The 22226-nt window shown below is 44.3% G+C and overlaps 1 protein-coding gene across 1 annotated transcript in view; it reads right to left on the bottom strand.

Moving 5' to 3' along the window:
* The window catches only part of Dennd11 (DENN domain containing 11), a 34948-nt gene that overhangs the window by 9862 nt on the left and 2860 nt on the right, over window positions 1-22226 (bottom strand). The window contains exons 2-4 of the mRNA XM_031381645.1: window positions 10847-10946; window positions 9862-10020; window positions 5560-5713 (exon numbers count right to left, since the gene is read on the bottom strand). Of these exons, the coding sequence (XP_031237505.1) occupies window positions 5560-5713; window positions 9862-10020; window positions 10847-10946 (413 nt within the window). The remainder of the gene's footprint in view (window positions 1-5559; window positions 5714-9861; window positions 10021-10846; window positions 10947-22226) is intronic.

The raw sequence follows: 22226 nt of genomic DNA on the forward strand, positions 1-22226 counted from the left end.
AAAAAAAAAAAAAAAACCAAAAAAGCAGATAGCTTAAATGATTCAGTGTGATTACTGTACAATCACGAAAACATGAGTTCAGATTACAGCACCCATGCAACAGGCATCCCACAAACACCTGCAGCTCCTGACCCAAGGGATCCAAGCTCGTGTGTGTGTGTGTGTGTGTGTGTGTGTGTGTGTGTGTGCGTGTGTGTCTGTCTGTCTGTCACAGACACAGGTGCATAGATATACATAAACTACCTTGAAGATACAGCAAGCCTTCAACGCAAAAACACTGAGTACTGTATGTGATAAAGTGATAAGCCAACAGTTTGAAGCTGGGTTTCAAAGCAAGCAGGGACCAGGGGACTCCTGTGCATAGCAGTTACAGGCAGGGAGGGTACAAAGGCCTCATGTCTCCCTCTGGTAAACTTCAACTCTAACCAGCTTCCTTGGAATGATAACTTCAGGGAGGCCCCCTCCCTGAGGGCTACCTTCTGGAAGGATGGTGCCAAGGACTTAAAACATAAGCTTGAGAAATTGCACTCTGCCTCTGTAATCTACTAATAGGGAAGCCTGGGAAAGTGACCCAATGGTTCCAGTCTGCTTTCTTAGTCTGTATAATGAGACCAGACCATAGGTTACCTCACCCAGCTTAAGGACTACCTTAAGCTTGAACCAAAACATGACTGACTTACAGCTAGAACAGCCAAGGCATAGAGATCACCAGTGTCACTGCAGACTAGAGGCTTCGAATCAGAGGCCTTTAAGTATTTCAGAAAGCCACTTTGATGCTTAGCTGTTGGCTTTTAGAGTGTTCATGGGCCATAAGGTGGGCCAGCCAAGATCTGAAGGCGGGCAGCTACTCTAAAGTACACTGAGTTTAGTAGGCTGAGAAGTATGTGGAGAACCCAAGTACTAAGCCAGTCCTGGGGCAGCCCCAGCATTCTGCCTCCGCTGGCTGTCCTCCATCTCCAAAGCTTCAACTGGACTATCTGGGAGAGGAATTTTCCTTTCCAAAGCAACCTCCACCCTGAGACCCTGACACCTGATTCACCAGCCCCATGCTACATACATAACCACCCTCCCCAGCATGTCCACTGTGGCTCTTGGCCTATTTCCTCTGTATGTCATTCAGTCACCAGGAAGAGAGGACCCCAGTTGAGTAAAACTGGCCAGATATGTCTTCAGTCACTGTCTTCTATCAAGCCAAGCAGCAGACAGATGAGAAGGTGGCCAGAGCACAATCCGTTCTTCCCTACTTTCCTTCTGCCATCTTTAGGCCTTTGACATGTATGTGCATGCATTGTACATAGGTCTGATAGGGCTTGGGCAAGTGTGTCCTAGAATAAATTATTTATCCCAAACTCTCATGCCATTTATTTGTTCATTCATGGATGCACAGAGCCATTAACAAGAACTATCTCCTAAGTGATTTCTTTGTGCCAAAGTACTACATATTTTAGTATTCTAGTTTCAACGGTGAGTAAAGACACGCACCGTTAACTGATGAGCAGAGCAAGTCAAAAAGCAACGAGAATACAGCCTGGGGAGACAGCGTGGTGGGGAAGGACGGCAGCTGTTGGGGCAAGTGAGAAAGTGCTTGATTGCATTCTGGTAGAGGGTGAAGGCTTCCTGAAGGAAGAGACGTCTAACCATCAACATGATGAATCTGGAGGACACTTCCCTGGCAGAAGGAAGTGTGTCTATAAAGTTGCCTGGAGATGAGGGAATGCTAGCGCCCCAGGGCCCATATGTAGGCCTGTGCCAAGGAAGTGCTGGGATAGCCATGACAGGGTGTCCTCCTCTCTCCTGAAGATTAGTCACAGATCTCATACCCTTCTGCACTGTACCCTGCTCAGAGCACAGTGAGACAGGTGTTTCTCTCTTTGATTTACATGTTTCTGTTTTCTGAGCTTGTTTCTCTCGAGCTTTCACAGAGAACAATAAAAATTTCCCATTGTGAACATGTACATGATCTTCCATAAAAAGCAAATGCATTCCTATCCTGTATGGTCGGTCTCCATGGAGGAATGCTTCCAAAGACCCACTCCCCAGACACCAAATCCTGTGGATACTTGATGTCGTATATAAAAAGAGTACTAGCATGTAACATGCACAGTTCTTCCCGTATACTGCAAATCACCTCTAGATTACTGATATACCTAATATTCTATAAATTCTCTGTAAATCACTGTATAACTCTTTTTTTGCAGAATAATAATAACGAAGCCTATATGTGTTCGCTGCAGATGTGTTGCTTGACTCTGTGGGTACAGAATCATGAATACAGGGCTAGCCATATACAACGTTTAGTGCTATCATTTTGCCCAAGCCAGTCCAGCCCTGCATTACACATGGAAGCGCTGCCCTCCCCAACTCTCCATACTTCACCTTGCCTTCAGGCCATATATGAATCAATGACTATATGTTCACTCATACTGTTCTGTCGTCACAGATAATATGTGTATGTATATTCACAGAAAATACTAGCATGTAAGATCAGTTCTCCCCATATACTTTAAATCACCTCTAGGTTACTGATATAGCTAATATCCTATAAATGCTACATAATTCAGTGTAAGCACTGTTTGCAGAATAATGAGAAAAAAGCCTGTATGAATTCAGTACAGATAAAAAACAGACCCAGTAGAACTTTTCTGTTGTTGTCTTACACTCTGGCTTGTTATTCATAATGACTATTTACTATGTGAATATTCTGGCTCTCTACTGCTTGCACACTGTGAAATTACACACATACATATATATGCACATACATAAATACATACATACACACACAAATATACACACATAATCCTGGTGTTTTCACATCTAAAGGGCAGATCCCAGCAGTGCGGCTGCTGAAACAAAAGAAGCATTTAGTTTTAATTTTAATTGTTGGCATGCTGTTTTCTGATAAAGAAGACTGTAGCACTGCGGCACATTTGTATCTTCAGCCTATATAAGTATCTTTCTACCACATCTGTGAGTCGGACAGGTCTGTTGTCTTTAATAAGTTGTCTTTAATGGGGCAAAGTCAAGTGGCAAGTATCTTTTCTCTTTTTTTCCTCTCTTTGCCTATAGGGTGAGGAAGCAAGGAACATTCAGGTCAAATGTTGGCCACCATCCCCTGGGTTTGGTGATAGCAGAGTAACTCCATTCAGAAGAAAAGAGGCTGACAGTGTCTCGATCAATACATTCCCCAAATCCTTCGGATCAGCCTGTGCCCCCTGCCAACCGTCTCTCATCCTACCACAGGAGCAGGAAATCTGCATGCTCCATCCCCCGGACTCCTGGGCCATCTAGTCTCTTGTTGAGTTCTGCCTATGTGGAGCCATGAATTCAGGCTGAAGATGGGAGGAAAGGAGGACTTGCTTCATCTTACAGCTGCTGTTAGTACCACTCCAGCAGCAGGGAGCACTTCTCACACTAGCTTCCAGCCATTTAAAAAGTACCAGCCTCAGTGACACCGAGCTTCCCTCAGAGATCCAAGCACAGACAATGCAAGGGCCCTCCTTCCTGCTCCTAGGCTCTGATCCTTGTGCCCTGGCCCTAAATATGGCAAGCAGCATCCAAGGTAAGGCCCATGGCCCTGGTGTGTACAGCCCTGTGTAATCACCTCTTCCTCCTGAGGAACTTGCTTCTAACTACGCTACACACGCAGGCCTTTCACTTCTCTGATTAGGTTACAGAGTTCTGACTTTATTGTGCTAACACTCTCTTTTTGCTGACTTTGATGAAGCAAAAAGAGATTTTGGCAGCAAAAAAAAAAAAAAAAAAAAAAAAAAAAAAAAAAAAAAAAAACCCTGCCAAGCTAGAGAGTCAGCCCCACATGGTTGAGAGCTGAGGGCAAACACGAATAGAGGCCCTTCAGTGTTGCATCCCTTAAGAAACTTGCTCCTCTCGGTGCTCATGTGAGCTTAGAAAAACAGACTCTTCCCCAGCTGAACCTTGTGCTGAGACTCAAACCCTGGCTAGAGCCCTAAGTGAAATCTCTCACAGCAGACCCGAAATCTGGGATTCGGCTAAGCCAGGACTGGAGTCCTCCCCATAGAAACTGTGGGATCACACACGCGCGCTACCAGAAGCTTTTAATCTTGGATGATCTGGTAGGAAGCAATAGCTTGCCAATGCAGGGTAGGATCTGTTGTCTGAGATTCCTAAGGTACACAGCTACCCTGTTCTCTGATTGCTCCTTCAGCCTTCTTGAATTAGTTTTAAATACCTAACATACTCTTGCTTTGCTAATAAAATCTTATTTATTACTTTTTTCCTTTATGGCCAAATGACATTAAAAAAAAAAAAATCAGTCTCATTTAAGTCATTTGCTCTTGACCCATGAGCATGTCCGTGTCCTCTTGTTCACAAGGGCAGGGAGTGAACACTGGCTTTGCCACAGCCCTGGGTTTAGATTCTACCTGTCTCCCAAAACAAGTCACTAAACCACTTATTGATAAGCCTCAATTGCTTCAACTAGAAAGCAAAGATTAACAAAGTAACCTTCTCTTACTAGTCTTACTTTACAAGAGTATAGTAATGTATTGATACATTAGCATAATGCCTAACTCATAGGATATGCTAAGAAAGTAGGATCATGCCCCACCTCTAGCCAACAGGCCTGGAATTAGCACCCCTTCTTTTGGACATAGCCAAATGCTTTAGTGACCAATTCCTGTCCTGGGATGGTTTGAATGAAAATGACTATCACAGGCATTAGTAGGTGTGGCCTTGTTGGATGAAGTGTCACTGGAGGTGGGCTTCAGAAGTTCAAGTGTCTCTTCAGGTCCAGTGTCTCTCTATCTTCCTGATGCCTGCTGATCCGGATGTAGAACGCTTGGCTCCTTCTCCAGCACCATGCCTGCCTGTGTGCTGCCATGCTTCCTGCCATGATGATAATGGACTAAACCTCTGAACTCTAAGTCGCCTCCAATTAAATGTTTCCCTTTAGAAGAGTTACTGTGGTTATGGTGTCTCTTCACTGCATTAAAACCCTAACTAAGAAATGTCCCAAGACACCTTCTTCTATAAGCTCATGCATTATTTCTTTACAAGAAGAGTCCTAAGCGTCACTGAAATATCCTGTGCCCAGCCACAGGACAAGGAGAAGGAAGAAAAAGTAGATTCGTATCTTAGACCCTTTTATATCTTCTGACCACCTACTGTGTGGCCAGATTTCCTGTTGATATTAAACAGACATGCTAGTGTAAATGCAAAGGATGCTACAAAAATTCCAAATAAAACAATGTCAAAAAATAACATAGCTGAGAACTACCACGTCTGTTCTTCAAACTCTTCATCTTTATGTTTCGCTTTACAGTAGCGGAAGCAAGCAACCCAATCAAAAGCTCCTCCCTCCTCAGAGTCCAGCATGAGTGGCTCAGCATATGTGGTTCTGCACCATGGTTACAGAAGGCATATTGTTTAACATCATTTACCCTATGTTTTAAATGAACCCAAATGCTTATATCAAACCCAGTTCTATCAAAAGCAGAATTCTGCACAAGGCTGAAGCATTATTTCTTTATCATTTAAAAATGAACCCATGACCATTCCCAGACATGTGAGAAAACAGCTCACCTTCATCTCAGGATACATGTAGCGGTGAATGGAAGGCAACCAGTAGACAGGTGGCAAGCTGCCACCCCTCCCAGGGCCAGCATGGAGCACCCCTTTCTTGTCTTCATAGAATGCAGCCAGATGAGAGTAATGTCCCGGCATTTCCAGCTGGTGTCTGTGTAACACACATGCACAGTGAGCCGCTCTGCCCAGCATAACTACGTATCTCTACCAAAAGGATGTACTCAGACACCCGCACTTGGAGGTTACCTTCAAGTCTCCATTACTTCATGCAAAGCTCAGACATGAGGCCTGAAATTCAACGGCACCATGTAATACATTTAGAATGAACAAGCTGTGTCTAGTGTCTAATTCTTGAGCAATCTATGCTGCAGATCACATGTACTTCTCAGAGCACTGTTTATACTGTGAGGACAGATAACCCAGAAGACCACATACTCCATGTCTGCAGTTGCTTGGCTTTATGTAGAATGTGAGCATGCATGTTCTGTTACAATGGAACAGAGAGAATCTGAGCCCTCAGTGTCCCAAAGGGAGGAGGGGAAACAGCTATGACTGAAGGCCTCCGAAGGCTCATACTTCCACATCAGACAAATGAATCAGAATCTCTCCTTCCCTGCTCCACCCCTGACTCAGCCTTTGCTCAGGCTAAAACTGTTGCCAACCAACCCTCAGCTCAAGACAATGGCACTGAGGTCCTAGACCACTTGGACGATGCAGAATGATGCCTCCAGTTCAATCCTTTATGTCAAATGGGAATAGGTGATTTTGTTCCCTCCCCCAAAGATGTTGGAATCTTGGCACCCAAGAAGATGGCTTTATTTGGATGGATCTTAGGAAGCAATTAGGTTAAAGAAAGGTCTTTTGAGGGAACCCGGATTCTATGTAACTTAAAAAGGGGGAAATTACACATGCACACACAAAGGTGTGGGGTAGACACATGGAGACGATTGCAGACACTGAATGATGCAGATGCCCAGGAACCTAGAGATGACCAGCAAAGCACAGAGCTTGGAGAGATGTGGGAAGTGGCTCTGCTGACACTGACAACTTGAGTTTTGACTCTTAAGTCTCTGGAACTGTGAGACAGAAAATTTCTTTTGTCTGATTACAGACACTGTTGCCCAGTCCCAGCAAGGTATCATAGGGATGAATAAAAAGCTCCAAACCCCTCTGACCCCTGGTGTATTTTCTCGGAGCCTTCCAGTGACCACTGAACAATGAAAAAGAAGCTTCTGAGAGAAAGAGACATCCCTACCTGTGGCTGAAACAACACTGGTAGGTAATATCCCTGCTCCTCCCTTCCACCTTCCACCGGCATGCCATGAAACCTACTCCAAGTGGGAACGCAAGATGCTCAGAGTCAGGATTTCCACTGAAAAGGTAGTAGCTGTTTTCAGTCCCTGCCAGCCCAGAGTGGCTTCCAGCACTCAGCAACAAGATGATGGCAAGAGGCTATGCAGACAAATTTGTATTAAAAGTCGAAACACATCATCACTGTACTTAAAACGATATCCTTAGCTGTGTGTATATGACAGTGCACACCTATAATCCAAGCACGTGGGAGGCTGAGGCAAGAGAATAGTAAAGTCAAGGTCAGCATGGGACACGTGGGACACTGCCTCTACCTCAAGAAAACTGTAGAAAATAATTAATAAAAATAAGTGCCTCTTCCTAATTTTAGGGGTCTGAAAAGCTTTGATTCAAGAGGCGGCCATGTGTTGGTACTGATAAACAAGCATTCAGGTGCTTGGAGCAACTGCTGTCACTCTCAGAAATAATCTTGTGCTGGACAGAAAAGCCTGGGTGGCTGAGGTCTGGCTGACTGTTCTGAGAAGGCAGAGGGTTGCAGGTACCCTTCAGGGAAATGTGTCAAGCTCGATGCATAGGTGAAGTTCAAATGTGTCTGAGTTAGCATCCATTTTCCCTTAAAAGCCCACTGAGAATGTCTACATTGTCTTTAACAGGGTAACTTATATCCAGGGTAATTTAACTTAATGCACCTTCATTTTCTGTTTGTGGTTTGCTACTCAATTGTGGGCCTTTACTTTTTGACTACACTCAACACCGTATGTGGATCAAGATTCTACAGAAAAAAGTCAGTACTATGAGTCTTTTAGACAAAAAGCTAAGAGACAGAGCCAGCTTTTCCACTAAGCCTGACAACCCGGAGTTTGATCCCTGATCTCACTCCCACACACGAGGATAAATGTATGGATGTAAAAAGAAAACAACTAATTCAGAACTCTGTCCTTTGACAGCCTAAGGTGTCACTGCTTCATAGGACAGAATGACAATAACAGACAATGTAGGAGAGAACATGAACTCAGAGGCATAAATAGAAATTCACAGTTCAGCCATGACTGTTATCCAACTGTTGGGGAAGCCTGAGGTTAAACACATGGTAGGTTTTGTAACAGTTGAAGCCACACTACCAAGAAAAACCAAAGGGTCTGAGGGCAACAGAGTACCAGAAGGCAAGATGTTTTTCAAAGATGGTTATGATGAGGTTATCCATAAGGGCAGGTAAATTCAAACTCCACTCCACTGAAGTGCTTCCCAAGCCACCCATGTCGACTGTGCAAGGGTACAGTGGGGACAAATGACTCAGTGAATGCTGCAGATATGAAGCCTCCCCTGTGTGAACCAGACCAGGGATTTGCCTGTAGGGCCAGCCACTCTGGGGTTCTCTTGAGGCCCACAGCTTCCTGCACTGATCTGCCTATGGACTGTGTGCAGAAGTAATGTGTTTAAGTTGAGGTTTCTGCTTCCACCTCTCTCCTTACTGGCTGCAATGTCATATGATGAAGGTGAGTCACCATCCACTCATCATGCTGGGAGATGGGTGACACCGAGGACCTCTGTTCCAGTCACCACCCACGCTGGAACGCGTCTTTCCATCTGGCCTCAAACCCTGTGCTAGAAAGCTGGAGTTCTGACTTGATCGAACCACTGTACTTTTCGGTTTCCTCTTTGTTATAGGAATTTAGCTTCTAGTTTAGCTAAAGCAGACACTGGCACCCAGAAAATGAGTTACTGCAGAATCAAAAACCACAGTGTTTCAATACTGGCTTAGAAGTTGATGAAGAATAAGGAAAAAGAGAAGGGTGGTGGGGGAGACTGGTCATTTCTGTTACAATCCACCAATTTAAATCTCATGAGGTTGGGAAAGCCAACTTCTCTATACCCCAAAGCAATTAAGACTCCTGCTTGCTCCAAAGTATTCTTGGGTGGACAGGGATTCAGAATGTATGAATAAAATGTAAGATACAGGGAATTCCCCTGAGAATGAAGGAAAGAAGGATGGGCAAAGGATATGGACCAGATTAGATCCCACCAGCTTAAACTTTGACCAGGTGGCTAGAGAGGTGGCTCAGTGGTTAGGAGGAATCACTATACAATCATTAGAACTGCAGCCCACATCCCATTACCCACATAAAAAGTTTGGCATCTCACACAACTGCAAATTAAAAGGCAAGCCTGGGCTACCAAACAAGACAGTAACTCAAAATGAATGAATGAATGAATGAATGAATGAATGAATAAATAACGCATAGGGGTAAAATAGTTTATATATAGTATCAATGCCAAGTACATACACACACACTTATATATGTTGTATGTGTGACATACAAGGTCTCGCTATATTGCTACTAATGTAAACTGAAAGCCTTTATTTCCTGGGCTGAAGCACCACTATGCCCAGTTGTCAAGGATAGTTTATCAAAGCACACAAATATATGTATCAGAAAACAGACTAAAACCTTAACAGTGCTTCCAGGACTAGAGAAAAAATTCCCCAGCACTGTTTGAAGTTTAATTAGGTTATTTGCATAAAGCATATATATGTAAATATAAAAACTAATATTTTTTTCTGCTTCTATTACATATTCTCCTACCCCTCCAAATAATAAATGATATGAATAAAACAATTTTTAAAGTCTGACTGCCTACCACAGGAGGGAGGGAACGTAAGCATAGCAACCAGCTGAGTGTAAACAAAGAATGTTCATGTCTGATTAAAATGTATTTGATTAAAAAGTGATGAGAGTATTAATAAAAACTGAATGTAAATATCTTCCCCAGCCTTCATTATAGGATAAAGAATTATTTTATAATACATTTGTTGAAAGAAAGGAGGATCACCTGAGGCTGGACCCTGAGTCACCTAGTCTGTAGGAAGACAGTTGTGGCCCTGGCCCACAGTCTCTATCTCCAGGGACTCCCTACACAGGCACCAGGTGGCACCAGGGCACCGCTGCTGCCCACAACATATAGAAGCCATGCACAGAAGCCACTTACCGAACCTGGTTCTCCAAAAAGTGCATGTAGCGGTAGAGCAGGGTGTAGGACGGAGAGAGGATACCCACAGACTTCATCCGAGCGCCGCGCTCCAGCTCGCTCTCCACAGGCATGTTGGCAAAGCAGGCCAGGCCAAAGAAGGGGCCCTTCCGAAAATAGCTGAAATAGACCAAATATTCACTGCACCTCCAATTTAGGGAGACGGCATTTCTTTGCTTTTCTCCTTTGCAATGCAATCTCATCCCAAACAACTATGTCCAGAGCCCCAAATAAAGCTGGGCCATAAAAGAAGCCATTCAGTGTCTCAAGGAGTGGCCATGGCTCCAAAACTCTAGAACTTGCCCTCCCAGAGTGAAAGGGTAGAGTTGGCACAAAGTCTCTACCAGCATGCTGCTCAAATGCCCACAGCCAGAGACTGTGGCATCCTCTCTGGCACAACTCACAGCTTCAATGGGAGAACCAGGACCAGAACGAACCAGCGTGGACCTCCTGGCTCCTTTGGAACTCAGTCTGTTTTCTCTTACAATCCCAGATTCTCTCAGTTCCTTGGCTTCTGACAGCTCCAATGCAGCTATTTCATTTCCTTCCTCCTTTCACACTTGAATCAGCCATGGTTTCAGCCCAGTGTAGGGATTAAAGCTACAAATTATCCTTAAAGCATATCCATTGGCTTCTTACAAGATTTACCACGCACCATTCCATTCTCACATCACTAAAACGGGCCTGCTTAGAGCCAGTATTTAACCCATAGTAAAACCAAACCTCCCCGAGTGCCGCACATTTGCTCAGTAATAGCTCAGTTGTATGGACATGGAATCCTGGGACCCATTGAGAACTTGAGAGCTGGAGTCCTTCTTGCTGGGAAACTAGATGAACACACAGAAGACTTACATATACTATCTGAAGACACCTCTTGATAGCATGCTCGGGAGAAGATAAGGAGAGATGGGATCAAGTAGCACAAGATAGGTTCCGAAGTACTCACATGAAATCAGACTGAACTTTATGGGACCCGCTGGCCATAGACTTGAACTCAACACCTTCAAGGTCAATATCTTGAGGTAAGCACCATTCTACCATGTTTCCTGTAGGAACAGGGGGATCAAGTTAATAGAAACAAAAACCGCTCAGAGAGAAGAGCATAGCACAGCATACGTTGGTACTCAGAAATATACTGCTTCATCACACTGCTCCAGAACCACTAAAGAGATGCTCAGAGGCTCATCTATCTCCTGATGAACTACACCAGAGGATCAGCAGGGGGCAGTAGAGGGACTTCATCCCAGCTTCAGATTCAGTTTGAGAGGCCTCCCCTTCAGTTCACTCCCAAATCTTCCCCTCACGGCTTCGCCTCTCTAGCGGCTTTGTTTGTTTGTTTGTTTTTAAAACCTTAGGCTTCCACTTCTTCATCCTATATTGTTATCTCAGTCTTGAGATTCTGTTTTTAGTCTTGCCATCTAAATTGCCACTAGTGTCTGACCAAAAAAAAAAAAAAAAAAGTCCTCATTCTCACTGACCTCTGTGTTGTTTGCTAATTCCTCAAAACCCCTCTTTCTCTTAATTTCCCTGAGAGGATGTAATTCTGGCTCTTTTGCTTCTCCGAGCAGTGTAGTCCACCCTCCCCACTTCTTGTCTCTCTCTACTGTGGCCATCTTCAAGAACTAGCTATTAGTCTTCACCTCCAGAATTCTGGGACTCAGTCCCTCATAACTTATTTCTGGGTTTCTATTAAGTTTGGTGTTGGAAACATGAAGAAGAATAAGACATGATCCCTGACCACAGAGGGATGAGAGTCGAAAGCTAACGGGATGACAGAGCAGCAGTTGCAGCTCAGTAAGGTGACTGCAATAACAGAAGGTAGGAGAGGTTGTAGAATCCATCAACAATGAGCATGCTCCAGACCGAGGGGAGAGCACAGTATAATTAGCTACAGGCGAGTGGGATATCGTAGAATAATTTCTTCTGGGGTTTTGTGTTTGTGTGTGTGTGTGTGTGTGTGTGTGTGTGTGTGCACATTCAAATTTTTCCAAAGTGAAAAGAATTCCATTTTCGTGCAAACTCATTAGCACTGCTAGTTTCCTAAGCATTAAAACTATCGTCAACTATCTTAGCCACCACCGCTTTCAGATAATTATTTGGGACATCAGAGAAAACATGGTCCAGTCTTAACGTCACTGTAGACAGCAAAGAGGTTCTCCCAGTCCCACACTCAACAACCTAAGACACTTTCAAATAATCTAGCTTGGAGAAAAAAGAATTATAATTCTATCCAATTAATAAGTTCACTGAAACAAACAAAATGCATGAAAAGAAGAAATTATAATTCTATAAAACAAAAAGGCTAAAATGACATTCTGTTAATTTGGCTAAAAATAAGAAAACATGTTCACAAAGAGTGTAAGAGTGAACTAAGTTTCCTGTACATCTAGTCCCCCATCCCTGCATCTTCTCCCTTATTATGCATATACATCCATAGAAAGTTCAAGGGATCTAACCTATAGGCTGGTGTATAGTACACACAGCTGATCTACGTGCACTCTAGGCTCTAACCCCTACTCCTTATATGCTTGCCTAACTCTAACCCATAACCACTTATAACTTGAGGAAATGTACCTTACCTAAACTTTGTACTGAAGCCTAGCATTAAGTATAAATTATACAACACATTCAGTTTTCCCAAAGAGAGCATTCCTGTACAGGAAGCAAAGGCAGGTTAAGAGGCAGAACTTACATTACATGCACATAAGAGAACCTCCTGAGAGACCCATAAATTCATCCTCGGGTGAGCAATCGTGGCCCTGAAGAAGCCTGGTCCTTCTGACATTTTATAAAAGCAAGGATAGTCGTTTTTCCACTCATTATTATGTATACGGTTCACCTACAGTGTCTGTGTATCACTTCTATCATTTAGATATAGCACAGTATCTACATAGCTACTGGTGCCCATTTAGGTCAGTGCTCATTAAAAGCTACGACAACTAGCATTGTGGTAAACAATTTGTTATCTGTCATCTGGGCTGCTTTTTGATGGTCCTTACCTGAGTGGGCTGAACTGCATTGCTCAGAACTCCCTTGCATGAATGTTTCCAATTGAAAGTTGCAATACCGCTCTTGGGAATATACCCAAAAGATGCCCCACAATGCCACAGGAGCATGTGTTCCACTATATTCATAGCGGCCTTATTTGTGATAACCAGAACCTGGAAACAACCCAGATGTCCCACGACAGAAGAATGGGTACAGAAAATGTAGTTAATTTACACAATGGAATACTACTCCGCTATGAGTATGAGGATGAGGACATCCTGAGTTTTGCAGGCAAGTGGACGGAACTAGAAAATATGACCCTGAGTAAGGTAACTCAGACCCAAAAGGACGTGCATGGTATGTACGCACTAATAAGTTGATATTAGCCAAAACAAAACAAGAGTACAGAATACACAAGATGCAGTCCACAGAACTCAAAAAGGTCAACAAGCTGAAGGGCCCAAGTAAGGATGCATCAGTCCCACTTGGGAGGGAGAAGAAAGCAATCACAAGTGGGGAGGGAGGGAAGGACCTGGGAGGGAAAGTGGAATGGGGCAGGGGTAGGTGGAAGGGAGAGGGGAACCTGATCTGGTATTGGGTAAGGGAAAAGGACTGAAGCCCTGAGGGCCAGCAGAAAGAATGGAAACAAGCAACCTCAGGAGATAGGAGGTTGGGGGGACCCTCCAGAATGCACCAGAGACCTGGGAGGTGAGAGACTCTTGGGAATCAAAGGGAAGGACCTTAGATGAAATGCTTGACAGTAGAGAGGGAACTTATAGAGCCCACCTCCAGCAGGAAGACAGGGTATCAAATGAGGGAAGGGGCTGCCATCCCACAGTCAAAACTCTGACCCATAATTGTTCCTGTCTGAAAGAACTGCAGGGATGGAAATGGAGAGGAGCCTGAGGAAAAGAAGGTCCAGCAACATGCCTAAAGTGGGATCCAGCTCAAGGGGAGGCCCCAAGGCCTGACACTATTACTGAGGCTATGGAGCACTCACAAAAAGGGACCTAGCATGAGTACACTCCAGAAGACCCAACAAGCAGCTGATATTTGCACCAAACCAATGGATAGAAGCAGCTGACCTCTGCTGTTGAATTAAGGAAAGCTGGAAGAAGCTGAGGAGGACAACCCTGTAGGAGGACCAGCAATTTCAATTAACCTGGACTCCTGAGATCTCTCAAGACACTAGACCACCAACCAGGCAGCATACACCAGTTGATATGAAGCCCCCAACACATATACAGCAGAAGACTGTGGGGTCTGGGTTTAGTCAGAGAAGATGTTCCTAACCCTCAAAGAGACTGGGGGCCCCAGGGAGTTTAGAGGTCTGGTTGGGTGGGGCGTGAGTGGCGAGGACATCCTCGTGGAGACAGGGGGGCCGGGAGAAGGTATGGGATGTGGAACAGTCGGAGGGTGGACTGGAGGGGGGAGAAATAAAATCTGGAGTGAAATAAATAAATAAATAAATAAATAAAAGAATTTTACAAAAAAAAAAAAATAGAAAGTTGAAAGTGGCTGTGAAGGGGTAACATCTGCCAACCAACCAACAAGGTTGGTGTTGGAGCATCAGGTAGTGTTGTTATGCTCACCTTCTGAGATGGGAAGAGCAGCCAGGTCTGCTGATGCTAGATACTTTCCCCTGGACTGTTGTGCTTGCCATTCTTAGGTCAAGGACACACAAACTAGAGTTATCTGAAAGGAGGGAACCTCAATTGAGAAGGTGCCTGCATAAGAATTAGTGATGAGTGGAGAGGGCTCAGCTCATTGTGGGTTGGTCACTCTTGGACTGGTGGTCCTGTGTTCTGTAAGAATGCAGGCTGGGCAAATCAGGGGAAGTAAGCCAGTAAGCAGTATCCCTCTATGGCTTCTACATCAGCTTCTGCCTCCAGGTTCCTGCCCTGTATGAGTTCCTGTCCTGACTTCCTTTGATGAATAGCAATATAGAAGTATAAGCCAAATAAACCCTTTCCTCTCAAACTTGCTTTTTGGTCATGGTGTTTCATCACGGTGACAGGAACCCTAAGACAATTGCCTTGAGCTTTGTAAATTAGGTGTTTTCTCTTCCATAAAGAACATCAACTTCTCTTAGAGGACACCCACACCACCAACACTGGAGACCAACTGACCAAGTATGGTGGCCCATGCCTTTTAATCTTAGCACCTGGAAGCCAAAGGCAGGCAAGTTCAAGTTCCAGGCCAAGCAGGGCTATGTCGTGAGACACCCTTTCAAAAGAAAACAACGAAACAAACCTGAAAACAGTCACTCTCACCCAGGTTCCCTTCTACTCCCAGGAGTCCCCTCTGCCTCCTCCTTCCCAAGATCACTGTCTCCTTTACATCCATCTACCTATCAGAGTCCAAGCTCCATGCACATAGCCATCTTCCACAGACTAAGTAGTCCTCACAGGACGTTACGTAAGTCCTAGTCCCTGCAGCAATCCTTGTATAGCTGTCATAGCTGCGGCTCCCATCTGAATCTTGACTAACATGATTCCCACACGTTCCTGCTACTTCACTACCAACTAAGGAATCTTCAGGGATTCAAAGGCAAATATGACAGGGCTTCTTAAAGAAATATAAAGTATGGTGTGAAACACTTTTATGGCTAAATTTTCTTAGGTGAAACAAAGACTATTACGATATTTTATTATTATTATTATTATTATTATTATTATTATTATTATTATGGTAGGACTTCACGGAGCCTTTAGTATGACACGTTGCAATAATAAATCTCAGACAGATCAAGTGTTTTCCAAGATCATTTTGATGCTGCTTCTGGGCTTTGTTGTTGTCTGCTTGGGGGACCGTGATACAGGGTTAGTTTTGTTGTTTCCAGGTTTGTTTTGTTGCACTCTAGCCTAAGCTGACCTGGCACTCACTGCCCAGTCCTCCCCTACCTCAGCCCAAGAGCTGGAATTACAGGAATGGGTCAATATGCCTGGTACAATAGTTCTATTTTTGAGGATCATTTTCAGGAAGCAAAATTGGAGAAAGCCCCGTTGGTGTTTTTAGACATGATGGTAGAACAGCTACTGCAAGCTGCCCCTCAGTATCCATTCTTAAAACCTGCTCTTTTTAACTTGGTACATGAACTCTCAATGACAGCGTTTCTCGGTCCTTCCTGCATGTAGGTGTGGGATCCAGACAGAGATTCGGGATGTGGGTGATGTCATGATCTGAGGACCAATGACACTATAAGCCAACATGACCCCAGGTCTCTGGATGGCCCCACTGATCTGAGCTCATATTTGTCTTTGGCAAGCTATTACATATAAGAAAAGGGAAGGGTTTCTATCTTGATTACATGGTAGCTGCTACTGGATACCTGGTATTTATGACCAAGCTCATGTTCTACTTACTATAGCTGACCTAGAGGATAAAGTCCCATTCCTCAGCCTGGTTCTCAAAAGCCTCCTCACTGTAGCTCTGTGCCTCACCAACCCTTATGGTAAGGACACTGAAAGAAGGAGGGGGCGTCCTGTCTGCTGCGCCCTTTGCTTTTAGGAGGCAAGCCCTTCTGGGTTCAGAAGCAGGTGGGTGAGTCATAGACAGGGCTGAGGCTTCAGAACACCCTGCTGGGTGGAGTTCATTTTCTGCTGACACACTCCTTGAAGGAAACAAAACCAGGCATAGCTCCCACTGAACCTAGGATGATGTTTTAGATGCCTGCTCCACCCCCGCCCCAGCCCCCCACCTCTCCCCACTTCCCTGCCCCAGGACTCTGTAAGTCTCTGAATGATGGGAGAGGGGGACTTTTACTTGTTTTTTTTTTTTTTTTCTCACATCCCAATGCAGCAGCTCGGTGCCTAGGATAAGAGAGAAAGGGCAATAAAACCAAAACAAACTGAACAATAGTTTTTATTAGGAACAAGCATGTCTTTATTCAGCTAATTGATGAATCAGTGGTAATTACCCGAGGATTCGTAATGAATGACATTGTGCTTATACAGGAAAGCTGCCTTACTCTGAGGAAGCACATTCTTAATTATTTAGGAGTGAAATTTAAACATCATTGCAACTTATTTTCAAATAGTTCAGGGGAGCGTGGGTAAGGGGAGAAGAGGTATATCTAAATCCATATGAAATCAATGCTATTTACAATGTCTAAGCAAGGGCCAAGGCATCTGATTAGGGAACAATCTAGACACAGTTGTATATTTTCTATTACAGATTCAATGAAATCCCAATTTTTAATAAACAACCTAGCTTGCCATTTAAGAGATAATGGCAAATTAATTCTAAAGTTGGGCAGATGGGATGGCTCAGCAGGTAAAGGTGCTTAACCCGCATCTCTGAAACTATGAACGAAACCCAATCTTACTTAAGTTTTACTATGGTGATGAAGTACTGAGTGACATGGTAACTTGATATCAGAGAATTCCACATCAGTTTTCACATGATTTCAACCGTGAGAAATGCCAGACAATGCAGAACCTTCCTAACTCAAGCCATGAAGAAATACAGCATTCATTCTTCAGCCTCCGTCTGTTGTGTGGAGCCACCGCTACCCGGCTGCTATTACAACTCCCTCTCAGAGCTCAGGTAGTTCTTGGCCTAGTTCACCAGAATCCATCGTTTCAAACCGCCAACATTTACCTCCTTAAGCAACCTTCCAGGATGACTATATTCTTATTTAGCATGTCTGTAATTCTTACCCACCTCATAGCCTGACTGTCCTACTGTTTCTGCTGGCTTCTTCCTCCCTCCCTCCCCCCTCTCTCATTGTGTTGCTGACGTTTTTGAGGGGTGTGCCCACCTCTAACTTTTCTCTTGAAATTAATTTGCAATGCCTGATATTTCACTGCCTGATATTTCCTAGCCGAGGTTTCTGGAACACGTTATTTCATACGACACTGGAACTGATTGTATAAGGTTGAAGCCAGTATGACAAAATGTCAACAGATGGGGACTCTACAGGAAGAATAAACAAGTTCTCCCTCTATGAATCTTTCTTTTCTCCCCATACCTCAAGGTTTAACCAATCTCACTACAAATCAGGGAAACAAATGAAATGCTAGAGATTCGCATAGCTATGTATGTATGTATATGTGTGCAGATAGATGCATATGTATATAATAGATTAACATATATGAAAGAAGCATAAAGGACTTTGTAAAAGCTCCAGTAATTGAGAAAGGGAACCATACCTGGGGTGGAACAGGAGACTATTATGATCTAAGGTCATCTTTTTATAAAAGCATTCTGAATTGAGGACCAACTTCTATATGGAATTTGCAGCTTAAAGAAAGAAGATTCTGTAGAAATGGAAAAATCCTTAAGGGAAAATATTTAATGCCAGAAAAACTTTATATGAAGTACTCCCTACCTATCCCAGGCTCAGAATACATACATACCCTGCTCTCAAATTCACCAAACATCTTTCCTTTGTTAAAAAGCATTAAGAACAGGCTGGCAGCCGGGAAGGAATCCAGTAAGAAGGGACCTTACAAAAGAGCTTCATCACTGGCACATGCCTTTCCCTTCAACTTGGTTTCCTTCCAGCTCTGTATCCTCCCAACTCTTAGGCCACACCTAGGGTCTATCACAGGGCCCTGCAGGTCCTGCCTGGCCCCTCCTGCACAGACAGCTTAGGAGAAGGATTTCACACAGTCACCTAAGGAAGAAATGTGGTGATCTGAAACGTGTACATTCAGCTGGTCTGGTCATTCAGTAAATATTGGTAGAGCCTAACTTGGCAGCACAATGCCCAGTGCTGAGCTCATGCAAAGGTAAACATACTCCTATTCAAGGGAACCGGACTGGCAAAGAATTGGGCTAGCAGTTTATGTCCCTAGGGAAAGCTAGTAGGACTGTAGATGGATACTTCAGTTTGAACTCTGGCATCCCCCTGATTCTAAGGTGAGCCCTGATTATAATTGTGAGAGCCTCCCAAGCTGATGCTTTTGAAACTCTTGAGGGAGAGTTTCCATCCCAGGCTAAGGATACTTGCAATATCCTTATGGTAGCAAGTACAGTAGAGTACTTGCTTAACCCATGTGAAACCCTGGGTTCAATTCCAAGTACCACGAAAATAAACAAAGCCTGTAAGACAGGTTTGCCCATCTATATAGGCCTACCTGTCTTCCAACTACTCTGCTTAAATGTGAAATAACCTTACCCACTGCGTACTGGAGTCTACAGAGGACAGTCCACATCTACCCCAAACTGACTTGTAAGCTAAGAAGCTCATCTCAAAGTATTTGAAATAGAGAAAATAACAATCCTGACCCTAATCTCTTAGAAGTTTGACATTTGGCTCCTCCTCCTTTTGGATGGCTCCAGTCAAGTACTTCATCTTGAGGCTTCCTGTACTGGATATTGAGTGGCATCCTCTTAGGAGACTCAGGGCCTAAGGGTGGGTGGAGCTGTAAACATCCCCTAAGACGTGTACATTGGTTTTGTATCTCTTCCCTCACCTACCTCCTGTTAGCACTTACACTTGGACTCTAGCTAGCTTCAGCTAGGAGGTAACAGGGAATTCTGACTCAGTAGGAGTCGGATATAGCCACTCATATCTGTAATCCCAGCACTCAAGAGGCCAAGGTAGGAGTCTGAGGCCAACCTGGATTATATAGAGTTCCAGGCCATCCTGAGTTAGTGTCAGACCCTGCCTCAAAATAACAAATAAACAAACAAACAAACAACAACAACAAACCAATAATAAAGGCAAGAAGCAGGAGCAACTGCTGGCCCCAACAACACATTACTTGACTATAGTCACTCTTTTAAACAAGCCACTAAATCCAAGGGATAGAAGAAACGTCAATGAGTGTTTGGTCTAGTACCTGTCCAGCCATTAACAATCGACTTTGGGTCTTCAGTATTTTGATGTAATCTTACATAGCCCTACATGAGAACACAACCAAAGCATGTGGTAGAGACAGAATGGTGAGTTCTGAATCAGGAGGAAATTAATCCTGGTAACTTCAAGGCAGCCATATGTCAGCCCATGGCTGAATCCCAGTGCACCAATTTTACATAGCAGGGGGAAAAGAAAAGAAAAAAAAAACCTTCTGGCCACTCTCACACGCACTCTGATGTACGTCACAGCTCCACGTGTCTGCTTTTCTCTTGTGTAGACTGTTTCGAGGATCAGAGGCCTGCTCCTCAGCCCCATGGTACAGTTCCTGAGACCCCAGAAGCACACAGAAAGTGGGTAGGCATTGTAACCACCGCCCTTACTTTCCTCTCTGTAGATTTTCATGAGAAGAGACTAAATTCCCAACAGATGGCCACATACTTGCAGCCTGAAAACCACAAAGCAGGTGCATCACCTGCAGCCCAGGAAAGATTCTGCCAGTGTGGCCTCGATCAATAACCACAACTGTGTTCTAATCAACCACTGACAGGTGATGCAAAACACCGAAAGGCCAGCGAGTGTTAACCCTCCTAAGACTTTCCAATTGCCTATCAAGACTGGCTTTCCCTTTCCCGGCCTGTGAGCCGGTGACTCTCAGGACTACTGTCTATTTCCAGAGTTTCCATTTGCTTTCCACTGTCAACTCCCACCCCCCGCCCATTTCTGAAAGGAGTCAGATGAGCTGGGCAACACTTCCAGTTATAACTTGGGCGCCAGACCTAGCCCTAATCTCATTATACCTTTCCACCTGCTCTGCTTGTATTTCCAGGATAGACAGGGAGTCTATAAAGTTTAGAATGTCAACTAGGATGAGTGATTTTACTTTTTTTTTTTTTTTTTTTTTGAGATAGGTTGCTATGCAGCCCAGCATAGCCTTGAACTCTAGGATGCTCTTGCCTGGCCTCACGTGGCTGTATGTGTGACTGATTGCAAATATTAACATTTGACAGATGCATCATTCACACAGGTGAAGGGGTGTTTGCTGCCAGAGAACAGGTGATTTAACAGTAGTCAGGAAAGAAACATCTGGAAAACCCCACCAGGTGATCCCCTGCAACTATCTCTCTCTCCTTCTGAACAACTCCAAGGCAAACATAAACACACAGCTTGGGGAAATGCTCCCAAATGCCCACAAAATAACAGCTACATGAAGCGAATCTCATAAAGAGATGGTCTAAAGTAGGCAGATCCATAGGATGTTAGGCAGGAATTGAGGGGTAAAGCTTCATCAGCATCTATTACTCTGGGGTGACAGTGCTGCCAGCCCAAGTGTGAGGGTACCTTTCTCCTTAACAAAGCAGAGAAAAGGAAATTTTACTAGAAAGTCTAAGAGCAGACTTAAAGTCAGGTCTGAAAGCATAGAATACACACACACACACACACACACACACACACACACACACACACACAAAGCAATATTCTGGCTGCCAACCTCTTTTACCCAGCGTGCCAACTTAGCATCTGCGACTGGTTTCAATAGCAGCTTTGTAGCCCAGATGGCCAGCACCACCACCCTACAGCTAGTTCTCAGCTCCAGATAAAGACTGTGTGTGTGTGTGTGTGTGTGTGTGTGTGTGTACGCCTTACCTTGAACCCGATGCCCTTGATCTTCGTGCCATTTGTAAGTCAATCAACCAACCATAACTTTCCAGCCATAAGTCAGGAATCCAGAGAAAATCATCACATCTGTCCTTTCCTCTCTGATTTTTCTGACAGATGCCCAAAGAAGCTTTCCAACGCGTATGTTTAAAAGTGTGAACGAATTCCTCTCCTCCTTCCTACCCTAAAACACGAACTCACATCCTCCCAGGGATCCGCTCCACTCTCATAATTCATTCTGTGATGGTTAATTTTGTCTCTTAGAATCACTAGATTTCCAGTCACCTAAGAAACACACCCCAGGGCATGTACGTCTTTAGGGGTGTTCCTGAAAAAGGTTTGACTGAGGAGGGGAAGGCCACTGAGAAGGTAGGGGGCATCATCCCATGAGCTGGAGGCCTGGACTGAGGAAGAAGGGGAAAGCAGGCTGGGTGTCAGCACTTCTCTTTGTCTGCTTCCTGCCGGTATGATGTCACTACCACCACACACTCTCATCAGCACGTCTTTCCTGTCACAACCGACTGCATCTCCTCAAACCACAAGCCAAATTGTTCTTCTGTAAGTTGCTCTTGTCAGACAGACAGACAAGCCACAGCTATGGGTTCTCCCCTCCCACCCCTCCCACCCCCTCTGTGTGTGTGTGTGTGTGTGTGTGTGTGTGATGTCCTTACACACTGACTTGTAGATATGCCCAAGGTAACCCCACATTGGGTGAGAGGACACATGAAATCCACTGCCTGGGCAGTGACTGGGTTAGTGATTTAGCCCCTAAAAATGAAAACTGAAGACAGAGGACAGGAAGGACATGGGGACGTGATAGGATGTCGGGGTAGAGGAAGAACCAGAAACAAAGCCCTCGCACCTATGAAGTTAA

The sequence above is a fragment of the Mastomys coucha genome, unplaced genomic scaffold (assembly GCF_008632895.1).
Source record: "Mastomys coucha isolate ucsf_1 unplaced genomic scaffold, UCSF_Mcou_1 pScaffold20, whole genome shotgun sequence".
NCBI lineage: Eukaryota > Metazoa > Chordata > Mammalia > Rodentia > Muridae > Mastomys > Mastomys coucha.